At 44.8% G+C, this 13,625-nt stretch overlaps 1 protein-coding gene across 2 annotated transcripts in view; it reads left to right on the plus strand.

Moving 5' to 3' along the window:
* Nucleotides 1-2,810: 2,810 nt before the first annotated feature.
* The window catches only part of GAN (gigaxonin), a 40,985-nt gene continuing 30,170 nt past the window's right edge, over nucleotides 2,811-13,625 (plus strand). For both annotated transcript variants that reach the window (XR_004359446.1, XM_032701046.1), the window contains exon 1: nucleotides 2,811-3,019. Coding sequence is in view for 1 of the 2 variants with exons in the window: in XM_032701046.1 (XP_032556937.1) it covers nucleotides 2,853-3,019 (167 nt within the window). In the remaining variant the exon portion in view is untranslated. The remainder of the gene's footprint in view (nucleotides 3,020-13,625) is intronic.

The following is a 13,625-nucleotide window of genomic DNA, read 5'->3' on the forward strand; positions in this document are numbered from 1 at the left end:
GAAAGTAAACCTGTTATTTACATTCATGCAGAAATAATGTAGAAAATAAATTGTAAGAACTTGTCTTGGGTATGATTTTTTAAACAAAATGGGCCACATTCCCTTGGTCAGTATTACAGAGGACTTGATTAGCATCAAGTCTGTAGTCAACCTGAAGAGAAAAACAGTGATGTAAATCTGGATTTGCCAAGCCCAGTGTCCTCCTGCGGCAGAGACAAGAGGGATAGAACCACGTGGCTAATCACAAATTTGTTCAAGAATGTTTTTAGTGCTTGCAGTACTAATCTGATGAAACATTTACCCTGAATATGGTAACACACCATATCATTTCCAGGCTGACAGCAGCACGGGGAATGTAGATATGCTTTGCCAAGTGGCTGCATGGCTTGTGGGTTTTTTTGATGTGGCAACATGGCACGTGGTAATGAGTGTCATTTGGTTTGCTGCTGACAAACTATGAAATCTCAAGAGCAGAAAGGTTTGAGTCTTCTTTTGCAGAAATTTAAGCCATAAATTAGCCCAGTAAAGCTCATGGAGTTATTGGAATGGCTTAAAACAAATCTAGATTGAGTGACTGCAAATAAAACTAGTAAGGATAGGTACCTCAACTGAAAAAAGTATATACTAGAGTGATAGAATCAGGCCATGGGTATGAATCATATCATTACTTCAGAGCTGTTACAAGGGGACCTTGGTAGAGTGGTTTGGTTTGTTGTTGTTTTGGTTTTGTTTTTTTTACCAAGACTTTCATTAAATCAAACAAATAACAAGGTATAATAAATAATTTGTTCTCTAGAAGTGGGTATTATCTGTTACACCTTGTCTTATTGCCCCACATTTACAGCAGGAGGAAGCAGAAACAATGTTTACTAGGACAAGTCAAAAACCAGAAATACAACAATGTTTTCCTGTGTAACAGGAGGCACGGAAACACACCAGTGTCTTTCTTTTTAAATAACCAGGCCACTCAATGACAGCTTTTGCAATAATTCAAACCACTGTTCCCCTGGGTATGCAATTACCACAGTATTAATAACAAGCAGTCAAGGTGCAGCGTGCTCTCTGCCTTCATTACCCTCAAAGAGAGCTGGGAATGTGTCCTCTGGATCTGTTGTGCTCCTCCTCATTCTACACTTGACATCCTGAGTAATTACACCCAAGCCAGAAGAAGTGGCCTTCTAATATTTGTAAAGGGGTAGTATAACCATAAGTGTTGCAAAGTTGCTGGTGTTTCATGCACATTAGCATGATTTGAGGCCTCCATGAAACACCCTCTGCTCCTAAAACTCTTGTTCAGAGCTGCACAGCAAAGCTGGAGCCTGGTGCTCAGGTAAGCACTGTAAGCACTGGCTCAAAGGGGGCTGTGCCCACTCCCCACCCAGGCACTGAGAGCAGGGTTTGCACTGCGGGGTCTCCACGTGTGGATGTCCCAGCTGCAACCTCCATCTGGACAACAAACCAGCATTGTGTCTAGCTGGGGAAGAACAAGGCTGCCTTTGTGAAGGCATTCATTTGGGGTCACTTCCAGATACCTTAATTCATTTTCCAAGTGGTAAAATGGAGATAGCATCAAACTGAACGGAGGATAACATTTTGTCACATTTCACAGAAATGCAAGAAATAAAAGCATGTGACCCACCACAGCTTTGCTAGACCAGGCCTCTGAAAATGTTACTGTCCCAGTGGAGCAATGGACAGTGTGACGTCCATCTGGGTGTTCCACAGCCTGAGAAATCCCAGTCCAGCTGTGCTCAGCAGCACAGGGAATGCAGTGAGCTGCTGTGCTGGGTCCCTCCTGGCAGCACCGGCTGGGCATGTGTTTTAGAGCAGATCACAGCTTTTGAAACACTTTCACTCAGAGTGCAAATAGTTTCACTGCTTAAATACTGAATGCTGTTAAGAAAGCAGATGGAATCAAGTCATCTCTTAATGTGCAATTGTGTTAATCAACAGCCTAAAATTTAGCATGTGAACAGTCCTGAAGGAGATCTCCTTTGCTGGAACAGGCTGTGTTTCCAGCGGGCAGCTGTGGAAAGCGGCACTATCGCAGTGAGTCTTGCTGTACTTAAATCTGATTCTTTTACTTTTCCTCATGCTAATGCCAGTCATGTTCATCTCCAGTGTGCAAAAGGAAACAAATAAATAAATGTAAGACCACTTTTACAGAATAACAGAATCAACTGGGTTGGAAAAGAACTCGGAAATCACCAAGTCCAGCCTATGACCAAACACCACCCTGTCAACTAGACCACTGGAGTGCCACGTCCAGTTTTTCCCTAGATACCTGCAGGGTGTCTAATCCAATGTCTAATCATCCTCTAGGTGAAAAAATTCCTCCTGATGCCCAAGCTAAACCTCCCCTGGCGCAGCTTAGGACCGTGTCCTCTTGTCCTGTCCCTTGTTCCCTGGGAGCACAGCCCGATCCCCCCGGCCCTACCCTCCTGTCAGGGAGCTGGAGAGTGACAAGGTCCCTCCTGAGCCTCCTTTCCTCCAGGCTGAGCCCCCCCAGCTCCCTCAGCCGCTCCTCACTGGACTTGTGCTCTAGACCCTTCACCGGCTCCCCTGTCCTTCTCCAGACCTCCTTTAGCCACATTTCAGAGCCGAGAGGGGACAACACAGACACTTCAGGGATAACACCCACACTCCCGCGGCCGTGCCGAGCTCAGGGGCCCCGCCCCGCCCCGGCGGAGGGGCGGTGGTGCCGGGGCGGGCGGGCCGGGCCGCCCCCGCGGGGCGGCGCGGGGAGATGATGCCGGCGGATGATGTCAGCGGCGGGCGGGCGCTCAGCCATGGTGTGAGGGCAGGGACTGAGCCGGCCCGGCCCGGCCCGGCTCGGCGGCGGCAGCAGCACCATGTCGGGGCCGAGCGCCGTGTCGGACCCGCAGCACCCGGCGCGGCTGCTGCGGGCGCTCAGCTCGTTCCGGGAGGAGACGCGGTTCTGCGACGCGCACCTGGTGCTGGAGGGCGAGGAGATCCCGGTGCAGAAGAACATCCTGGCGGCCGCCAGCCCCTACATCAGGTACGGCCGGGCCGGGCCGGGCCCGCGGCCGCTCGGAGCGGGGCAGAGCCGGGCTTACATAAGGAGGCTGGGCAGGACGGAGCAGCCCGGGAAGGCCGGCGGGGGCTCTGCGGACCCTGCGGCGCCTCGGCCCGGAGTTGGCCCGAGCGCCCCGGGAGGGCGTGGAGTGTCCCCCTGTGGGGACATTCAAACCCTCCTGGACGCGTTCCTGCTCCAGGTGACCCTGCCTGGGCAGCGGGGTTGGACTGGGATGATCTCCAGAGGTCCCTTCCAACCCTAGCAGTCCTATGTTTCTGTGGGAGCAGCAGCTGGGCCGACTCCTTCCCTCCTTCCCTCCCTCAGGCCGGTGCCGCCGGGCTCCTCCGCTGCAGCCGCCGTGTTCTCGGCATCAAACCGCTGCTTTTTCCAGGTCCCAGAGGCTCTGTCACCCACTGGGGAAAAAAATCCCCCCCCCCCCCCCCCAGCACCTGAATTGCTGCCAAGTGCCTGGCGTGAACAAGCGACCCATAAAGAACGAGCTGTGCGGATGGTCGGGGAGGTGTCCGAGGGGCAGCATCCCAGGGGATGCCGTGAGGAGCTGGGCCGAGTCAGCACTTTAGCATCATTTTTTTTTTTATCCTTAACGCCTTTTAGCAAGACAGGGTGCTAGGTGGTGGTTATGTGTCCTGAAGTACATCGGCTTTTAAATTAAAAAAAAAAAAAAACAAAACCAAAAAAACCCGGGTTTGTCTCCCCATCGCTTGTGCCCCTACAACATCCAAGAACATCCCTCGGAAATTGCGAGAGGGACAAAGCCCGGCCGTGCCAGGATCGCTGGCAGCTCTTGGCAGCGGGAGTCACCAGCATGTGCTGTCAGAACTGTACCACTTGACAGCGAGTGCTGGGGAGGACGAGCTGCATTAGCACAGTCATGGTTTCTGATTTCTGAGCTTCTCCTGGGCTGTGTGTCTAGGGAAGCCCAGATCCTGGGAAATCCTGCTGCAGCCTCTGACAGCTGTTTGAACCCTGTCACGCTCAGTGCTGACAAGTCCAGTCACATCAGGTAAAGAGAATATACCTGCCACGAGATGTTTATGATGCGTATCTGCGTGTCAGAGAGGGTAAACAAAATGCACGAGTGGTTAATTTCAAAGGATTTTTGTTTTTTAAGTCCTCTCATTTGCGGGTAATAAAGACATAAATTTTGTCTTCATGTGTAAAGCAGGAGCAGACCTTCAGTACCAGTTAAACACAGGATTATCATAAATCTTTAGCAGACTATTTGTAATGGTTGGGCATTTCTTCCAGGTGCTGCTTCCTGTGAAGTTGTCATAAAATCTGCATTTTTGCCCTAGGTGAGGATGAGGATTCTGTATGCTACTCTCCAAAAAGAAAGCAACTTTCTGCAGTGTCATATTATCATCTGCTTTTAGGCAGTATGGTGTTTTGGGTGGCCATCGTAGTACAACTTCAACGTTCACAAATACAAAAATAAACTAAAAGTAAATGGAATAGGAAGCTGGTAAATAACTTCTAAATGGTGCTGACTGTGGACAGACTTAATGAAACAGTTCTCTGCATCAACTGAGCTGGCAGAGCTGAGATATCAAATGAAATAAAATTCACAGAGAAGGAAGATCAGCAAGAATTTACAAAAAAAAGAAATAGTGGAGCCTGTGTACTAACAATAATTTTTTGTCAGTGCTTGTTCTGAAAAGCAGGTTTGGAAGACTGTAGTGGAAGGGAAATCAAAGATGTGAAATTGAAATGAACCATTGATTGAATACTCTTCAAAAGGCCTGAATGCTTTTTAGGTTGTTGGCCATCATGTTTTAGATGACCATATGCCTGACATTAAGTTTCAGAAGAGCTGCTGTAGGTGGTAAGAGGTCGTGTCCTTGGGAAATCTGCTGTTCCACTGTTACAGCAGGATGAATTTACAGGAAATGTGCTTTTTTTTTTTTTTTTTTAACTGTGGAAAAAAAGTGCTTAATGAAAAGTTTTTGTAAATTGTTCTATGGGGAAGTAGCTCTTCACAGAATTTTGTCTTAAAGTATTGCATTTTGTTGATCTCTGGAAAATGTACTGGGGAAACACGAGTTAATTGTGTGTGAGGAATAAGAGCGCCAGACACAACTACATTAGCAACAAAACTTGTAGTCATTAGAGCTGTGGTTTTTTTAAACTCAGAATTCTTCAGGTTCAAATCCCATGAAGGAACTCATTAACTATGTGTGAAAGTAGGTTACATGCATTAATATATAAATATGATTAAGTGTGGGGTGGTTTGTGGTGGTTTTTTTTTTAAAGCTAACTCATGTCTTCTCCTCGGGCTTTCAAGATGTAAAGAACCAAAAATACACGGACCTAGTTCTTGTAGGACACATTAAGAAACACATTTGTATTACCTACCTTTGCAGAGCCTAATTTTTACCTGCTACCTGTCTCTCTTCTTTTTATCACTCCAGGATCTCTCTCTTAGTCCAGCTGGTCTTCACATTGGGTAGAATTGGTCAGGTAGGTTGCCAATGTTGGAGCATTGTGTTTCCAGCCAAGGGTAATGTTTCAGTGGCTCTTTTTGGAGATAAAATTAATCTCCACCTTTTACCTAGTCTATACAAGTCCCATTTATTTTGAGTGTTGGTTTTGCAAAGAAAATCTGTTTAGGTTTCTATATAAAGAGTTATTGCAGGAGACTCAAGAATTTCCTGCCCTTGTGTTTTAAGGGTAGCAGATTCCAAAGTGTGCTCTGGTACCACAGGCTGTTACAGACTCCAAATGCCAATTGATTCAGGTTGCTCTCATTTGAAAAATTCCAATACAAAGCTCAGAAAAATCCATTAACTAATTTCAGAAGTAAAAATTGGAAGAAAAATGAGTGGTTATATGAAACTTGTAAGTGAAGCAGTGGGAAGTGTGAGTTGATGTTGTGTTTTCAGTGTCTGGCTGTGTCATTATGTGCTGTGGCTGTGGGCAAGTTGGTGGGCGAGTTCAGAAACTGTAGGGTTTGTATGAGTGCTTAGTTTAGGGTGTGAGTAGGAAAATAAGTAGGACCTTGTGAGGGGGTGGTTGGGTGTGAGCAGAGTCTGTGTATGCTGAAGGATTTGTGCAGCCACAGAGAGAGGAGCGTTACCTGTTTTTTGGTTTTGCATGGAAGCTGTTTGGCTGACTGCTTATGAGTAGGACACTTGTAAATTACAGTGATGTGTTTTCCCTCTAGTTATTTGGCAGCTGGATTATCCATGCAGCTCAAAGATGGCAGCTTCAGTGGGAAGGGGCCACAGAAACACATGGAATGTTGCTGGTGTCGTGGATCCCATCTGCCTGTCTGGTCCTTAGGGTGGCTTCTGCAAGTACAGAAAAATAATAAATGCCTGTTTAATTTTTAAATGTTCAGTCTGTGGGACCAGTAAGACTTTTAATTTTTGTGGTGGTTTGATTCTTGAGGTCTTGCCTCAGCTGCCTAATGCCAAGTGGCTCGTAGCCCTCCAAGGGCAGTGAGGTCTGGGGTGGTTGTGTGAATTCCTACAGAACTGCCTTACACATACAGGTTTATCTAATCCCTCTGTGTGCCCCTGGAGCAAATCCTGTCATTTGCAAAACACAGAAGTCTTCCTGCATATCTCTAACATCTTGTGGTATGTTCCTGAGCCTGAGAAAAGCAGGGTTCCTCAGGAGGAAAGCGCCATAGGACAAAGCAGTGGTTTGGCTCAAAGTGACGTGCATCCCAGAGAAGTTAAACTGGAGCCAGATCAGCTCTCAGTTTTCTCTTCTGGAACAAGTCAGCCAGAAGCCTGCACTTCTTTTGTAGCACTCTTTGTCCTGGCACTTGCCCTAATGTAGATCCAGTTCTATTGCCTTGGCTTAATTTATTTAGTTTGAGAGCCCGGTGTAAATTACAGTGGCGTAAGAGGGCTTTTACCAGAACAAACCATGCTTGCACTGGTAAGTTTGGCCTAAGTTGTAGCATATACCCGCCAACCTTTTATAGGATAGACTTGGTCCAAGTATTCCTGGTATCCTCAGCAGTAGCAGCAGATGTTCCCATCCCAACAGATCTGTCACTGTCTGGCATGACTCGTTCCTGGCCAGCTGAAACTTGCAACTCTTAATATTTTGCTCGCTTACTGTCTGCCTGCCTGGATCACAGGGAGCATGTGGGAGCTACCTGAACAAAGAGGATATTTAAGCTCATATTCTTAGACAAACTTAATGTTGTTAAGCAGGGATTGTGCTGCTCTGTTAGAAATTAAATTAGGACGTTTTTGTTACCTCAGCGAGTTTGGTCTTTGATTTTCACGCATCCACGTGAACAGATTACAGATGGCTGTTTGTGTTCTATACTGTTCCCCAAGGCTTTTCAAACTCAGTAATGGACCAGTAATCATATTTTCATCTTTTTCGAGATGAGCATAATGTAGCTAAAGGAGAATGTAAATGCAAGGTTAAGTTCACGTTATTTTCCATGCACTTGTAAATAGCTGTAAATTGTAAATGGATTATGGTCAGAAATAACCCTACAGCATTTGCATCTTCTCACTTGTACTGTTCAACCTTCTGACATCTCTAAAACATTGCAGGCCTTGTGAGACTCTGCACAGCCTCAAAATCATAACCTCTTTGCCGATGCCAAAATAGATTTCCATGGAGGTGTGGTGGGACGTGCCCCCATCACTGAACTCCTGCCCTTTCCTCTGTGTGCTGGCACTTGGAGCATTTGGAATTGTCCTGAAGGCATCCTGCTGAGACACCATCCCTGTGTGAGTGTGTTTGGGAGCATCCCTGAGTGCAGGTGTGAGAAGTGGGACGGGGCAGTTCTTGTTACACCTGTTGGACAATAAATACTGTAGAGCAAGGTCAACTGGAAGCCAGTGCACGCCAGTAGCTCCTGCTGCCAATTTCCTGGTAGCTGTTTTGTTTTTATTGACATCTACAGAGACCTTTTATGTTGTTTTAAAACTTTTGTTTCAATTTGGGACAAGTACTGAAGTCAGGAACACAATCAGCAGCTGGAGCTGGGAGGTGTTTGGTTGTCAGGACCCAGTGCTCCCAAGTCCTGGTTTAGCTGAATTACTCTGTGCTTGTGCCAGGGCTGGTTCCCTCTTCACTGGGTGTGCAGGGCAATGTTGTGGTGACTGCACTCTCAGGGAGGGCTTTAAAGCCATGTTGTCTTCAAGGTTGCTTAAGAGAAGTTTGTTTCTGGCAGTCTCCTGGGAGCTTTGCAGCTTGACCTGGCAGTAGGAAGTCAGGAACAGATCAGGCCAGAATTTGCTTCCAGACTTTCAAAGCTGTTTTTCGAATTAGGCATAGTTTTGGTTCGGTTTTGATTTTTAAAAAATTGAACTGCAATGCTACCTATTATGTTTTAGTGATAACTGAGTTGTAAAGTCTCTGTAACTTTGAGAGGCAATAAATCAAAATAGTTGCCTTGGCCAGAAACTCTCTGCCTGGCACAAGCCAGAAGTGCCTACACACATGTTATGTTTGGATAAGCAGTTGAGGGGCAACAGTGATAAAGGTGTGTTAAAAGTTTATGGTTTCAAAAGGGATTTAGAAGTCACTGTACCAGGCTTGAGTGGGGAGTTGGTTATTTTATTCCTGCTCCAACAAGCCCCTAAAGATGGCCTGAAGGGAGGAAGCCATAAGGCTCTTACCCAGCCCCAAATAGTAAAAAAAAATACAGTTGGGCTGCTGCTACACGTCAGGCAAAGGGAGAACTGGGAATGAGAGCACCTTGTTTACCCAGGAGAACTTGAGATGAAATTTCTCGTCCTTTCTTTGTATCCGTGTGCCTGATGTAAGAGGCGAGTTGGGATGGAAGGTGTGGCAGGATGGAGCTGCTTGGGATGTCTGGGTAATTTCATACTCTGTAGCTTGCCTTTACACCTGCATTAATTGCCTTGTTTGGCAGAACTTTTATTATTAAAAGAATGCTTTTTTATTAGTATTTTTCCTTGCTTGGTTTAAAATGTGTTTTATGGCTCTGAAGTTGCCGATGTGTCTGGAGTTGATGAGTCTGAACTGCTTGATTTGCATTTTGAATTTTTTATTTTTTTTTTTTGGTGGGTCTTTTTTCTTTGAGCCTGTTTTGTTTGTTTTGGTCTCATCTGCAGTTACAAAAGGAACTTGTTCCTGGTGTAGACCGATGAAAACAAAAAATAACCAAGGGTTTGAAATGATTTGTTTCTTCACACTCTGTTCAGGCTCTTACTCTGTATATTGTACAGAGCTTTTTCTCTGTCCTGGTGCTGAGTACCAGTGTAGTGTTACCTGTGCACAGAGGAGGCTCCAGTCCTGTCTTTGTTTCCGGTATTTTATCTTTTCCCCTGCTTAATATTTCCAAGAAAACAGAATAAATCACTGTTATGGACAGCTTGCTTGTTGCCTATCAAGGAAATATCTTCTTATTACCATGTGGTTGGTGGCTGGTTTATGTCCTCAGGGTGTTGGTTTACATCCCCTGAACAATGTAGGCTGCCTTGTGCAGCTCTTGTTTATGGACACAGTTCATACCCTGCATTGGAGACTCCTGTGCTGGTGAAATCCTGGTTCCTTTTTCCTCTTGGCTGCGTCATCACATTCTGTGATAGTCTTGTAGATCTGTGTTTTCCAGCTCTCAGCATATCCAGAGTTCAGGTGCCTCCCTCATTTGGATTCCAAACATCTTCCAGCTGTCCCACAATACTACTCATGCACTTCTAATTTTGTCCATTTGACTTCATACTTATCAGCAATTATGGAAATCTTCCTCTGATGTGGTGCTAATTTTTCCCATGTGCTGTAAGGATGAGTGAGGTATAAAAACCTGGCTAATACAAGTTTCCTCAGCAGGTTCCTTGGTGTTCTTTCAAATAATGATATTAGTAAGTTACAGGAATGTTTGGGTTATTAGAGACACACTACACAGCATTGCATTTCTTAAATGTTTAATTATAAGCTTAACAGCATGGGTATGGTCCTGCACTTGTTTCTTCTAAAAAGCATTTTTAACAAGTTTAAAAGCGGAGTTAATTGGAAAGAAGATGTATTTTCAAGTAAGATACTGTTCATTTCTCAGTTTAAAACTCTGTTCTGGAAATGTCTTCCTTTGCTATTCCAAGGAAGTCCTGCCTAATAGGTGTAACACTGCTGGAAATCATCAATTTGGTGAATGGACTCAAGTGTCATGTGGAGCAGAAAAATGCCATCAGTATGATACGGATTTAGTTCAGGAGGGGCTCTGAGGAGTGATCCATGTGAACCCAGCCTGCTGCCCACAGAGGAACAGGGATTAGATGGTTTTTTCCCACCTTTTAAAAAAGAAGGGAAAAAAACCTCCAACCCCACCTTTTTAAATCCAGTGGCAGGTGTTTCTAACACAGGAAGGTACCTCTTAGATGAACAGCCACTGCTGAACCAGGCCTGCTCATGTGCACAGGTGAGCCTGAGCTGTGCTTTGTGCTGTGACATGAGCTGTGGGTGCCCAGCAGCTCATCTGTGTTGCTCGTGTTTGACTTGTTTGTGAGCTCAGCTGGTGCAGTTGCTCGGTTGTTTTCCAGCTTGGCTAAAGAAAGCCAAAGTGAAATGAAAAGGCAGGTCCTTGGTGCTGCTGAGGAGCTCCCAGGGTCCGTTCCTGGGCACTGTTTGTCGGGTGTGTGTTCTGTCTACTTAGGGCTAACTCACATGTTTAGGCAAGACACGCTGGTTGAGGGTAGATTTCCAATTTAGATTACAATCTAACTCTGGATGAGCTCAGTGTAATCAGAGTAATTTCAGATTTTCAGGGTAAACAAGCTCTTCACTGAGCAAAGCCCATGAGCCCTGTACATGTCCCCTGTGCTGCTGCTGCTGAAGGAATTGCCTTGTTCCCTTTCTTAGGGAGAGGAGGGGAAGCCATGTTTTTGCCTGACTTAAACTTTCCAACAGATGAAAAAATTAGGTTATTCCTGGTTTTTGTTTCTCTTAAAGCAAGCAAAGCAACTTCTGCAGGTTTTTGTGCTGAGCTGTTAGGTGGATTACTTTGCTTTGAGATGTGATGTTGCAGTTACAGATAATCTTAAGGAGAGAGACATAGGACAGACACCGAAGAGGCATAGCCAAAACCCTCTGAGAGCTGGCACCCTTTGCAGGGTGTGGTGAAGACTGGCTTTTATGTGTGGTGCTAAAGGCCAGGGTGCGACCTCAAAGGAAACCTTCTGATTTGGTTGTAAAATATCTTTTTGGAGGATGGCAAGTGGGTGGAGTGAACTGCTGCATCATGTTTTTATGTCTGACCTGTTTAATAATGTGATTACTAAGGGGGGTTTTTTGCACGTAGAGAGACCAGCTTTCATGGGAGAAAATATTGCAAGGAGAAAGGCAGACAAATGGAAAACTTCACCATTAAAATGGTCAGACCTGAGTAGGACTTAATTAGATTTAACATGGAAAGCTTATACTTGAAAGACTTAAACCTACATAAGGGAGCCCAGACCAGGAGGAGACTGAATTGACCTTCTTTTTGCATCAAAAGCAGATTTTTTTAAGTTTTCTCCTTACTGATGCAAAATCTCCAAGTACTCACTTGCCATTTTGGGGACTGAGTCATCCTTGTGAGTGTGTTTTAGGTTCGGTGCATGTCTTTGCTGGAAGCATTTGTTGGAGGTACAACTTCATTTTAGAACGCTAATGCTCTCTAGAGAAGGCCAAAACACTGGTGCAGGTAAAGGATATATCAGCAAACCCCAATTTTATTACTCTTCGTTTTGGAAGGATGGCTCTGCTACTTCACTGTTGAGGTTTGTTGGTGTGGCAATACTGGCAAGGCTTGTGTAGACCAGCCCTTATGGTTAATCTGGAGCAAAATCATTAATTTGGCAAGACAGCTGCTTTCCAAAAGCCGAGTGTCTCCCTTGGCTCCTGCAGTCTGGTTCCTGACACCCTGCTCTGCCTGTGGAAGTAGGTCAGGGAACTGCGTTCGCGGTGCGATGACGTGAGAGCAGGTAAAAGTTTTGTGTTGCAAAGCATCAAACCCAAAGTGTCTGTCTCTTGTTTCCCAGATTTTTAGGTTGCTGCTCACTGTAAATATAAACCTGCTTGAGGTGGCTGTGGTCTGGAGCACTCTCACAGGCACAGTCTTTGCAGACAGGTGTTTGCTTTACCTGTTTAGGTACCAATGTACCAGCGCTCTAAGATTAAAGCATTCCAAGGCTTGTGCTGTTGTTCTCTTTATAACTTAGACCACCATTGTAAAAACACACCAGTTACCTTTTCTTAACAGTTCACAAATAAGGCAGAGATTTTAAAGATAAAAATATTCCCAGAGAATTATGTCTGACTCAGGAAAACAAGCGCTATTGGTGGCAGCTGAGTTCTTTGTTTGAATTTTCATTTTGTTTGCTGTTAAGTCTGGCTGGATTTTTAAAAATTTTTTTTTTTTAAATTATTATTCCCCTCCTGTAAAATTTCATCTGTAAAATGTAAGAAAACCCAAGTTTTCAGACACATGGACTTTTTTTTCAATGTGCTTGTCATTCATCTTAACTGTCCCACTGTCTGGTGCTGTCACAGGGATTTGGCTATAAGGTTGAAAGGATAATTGTGTTTTTCTTTGTTTTGCTCTTTTAAAATGACAGTAAGTTGGAAGAGCCACCTGAATTTTAAGAAGAACTGTGGACAGTCTTAATTTACCTGTTGGTTTGCTTTTTGTTTGTTTGTGGGGGGGTTTTATTACTGTTTGAATTTGTTTTATGCAATTAGATGTGAATTGTCACTCTGGCAATATCAGCGTCTGTCCTTAAGCCCTATTTTGATTTTGAGAATTCACCTTGTTTATATTGCTTACACATACAGAAGAGGTACTGGTATTTTTTTCCTCCTTCTGCCTTATGTAGTGTCATTTGAGATGACTCATTAGGACTGTATTCCTTAAGTGATGTGGAACAGCAGATTCTAAATTTGTCACACAGACAACATCAAAACACAACATCAACCCAGTTGTTCTGATGCCACTTGCCCAAGGTGTTATGTTTGCCAAGCAGTTTTCCTGAGGAGGTGCAAGAGTTTGGGGTGGATGTTGAGCATTTGTAGAACACTGTTTATGTTACTGGAAGCAATTTCATTTTATGGTGATGATCTTAATTAAAAAATGGAAAATATTGGTTTAAAGCATGTATGGAGTCAAGCTGTTCAAAATTAAATTACTTGATAGAACAGGATGGAGAAGTTGCCATGTTTTATTTCCCCCAGCTCTGTGTGTGTTTCAGTTGTGCTCCACTCCTAGCTCAAGGGTTTTCTGGTTGGCTGGGGGGGTTATTTCCCTCTAAATCTTGATGTTCTGGTCTTCCATCTGAATTAAGGAAGACCGAGGCAGCCTTTTCTGCTGTGGTTTGGCAGCATGGAGTGCTTTTAAAGTAATTAGGAATGTTGTCCACAGTAGGAAGCTGTCACATGCATGTGTCAGAAGCAGCTGTGCTGCAGCTGGGCCCATCTCTGCACCTTGGGTTGCTGATTGCCACTTCCAGCTTTCAGCCACACAAATCACAGGCTGAGTAAATCACCCTGAGGAAGAGTGTGGTGGAAAGCAAGCACCCTCCTCCTGGGATGCTGACAGATTGGGAAACCTGTGCTTAAGCATATCTAGTAACTTATTTTCTAAAGTGAAATTTGA

Source organism: Chiroxiphia lanceolata, chromosome 13 (genome assembly GCF_009829145.1).
Source record: "Chiroxiphia lanceolata isolate bChiLan1 chromosome 13, bChiLan1.pri, whole genome shotgun sequence".
In the NCBI taxonomy this organism is placed as follows: Eukaryota; Metazoa; Chordata; class Aves; order Passeriformes; family Pipridae; genus Chiroxiphia; species Chiroxiphia lanceolata.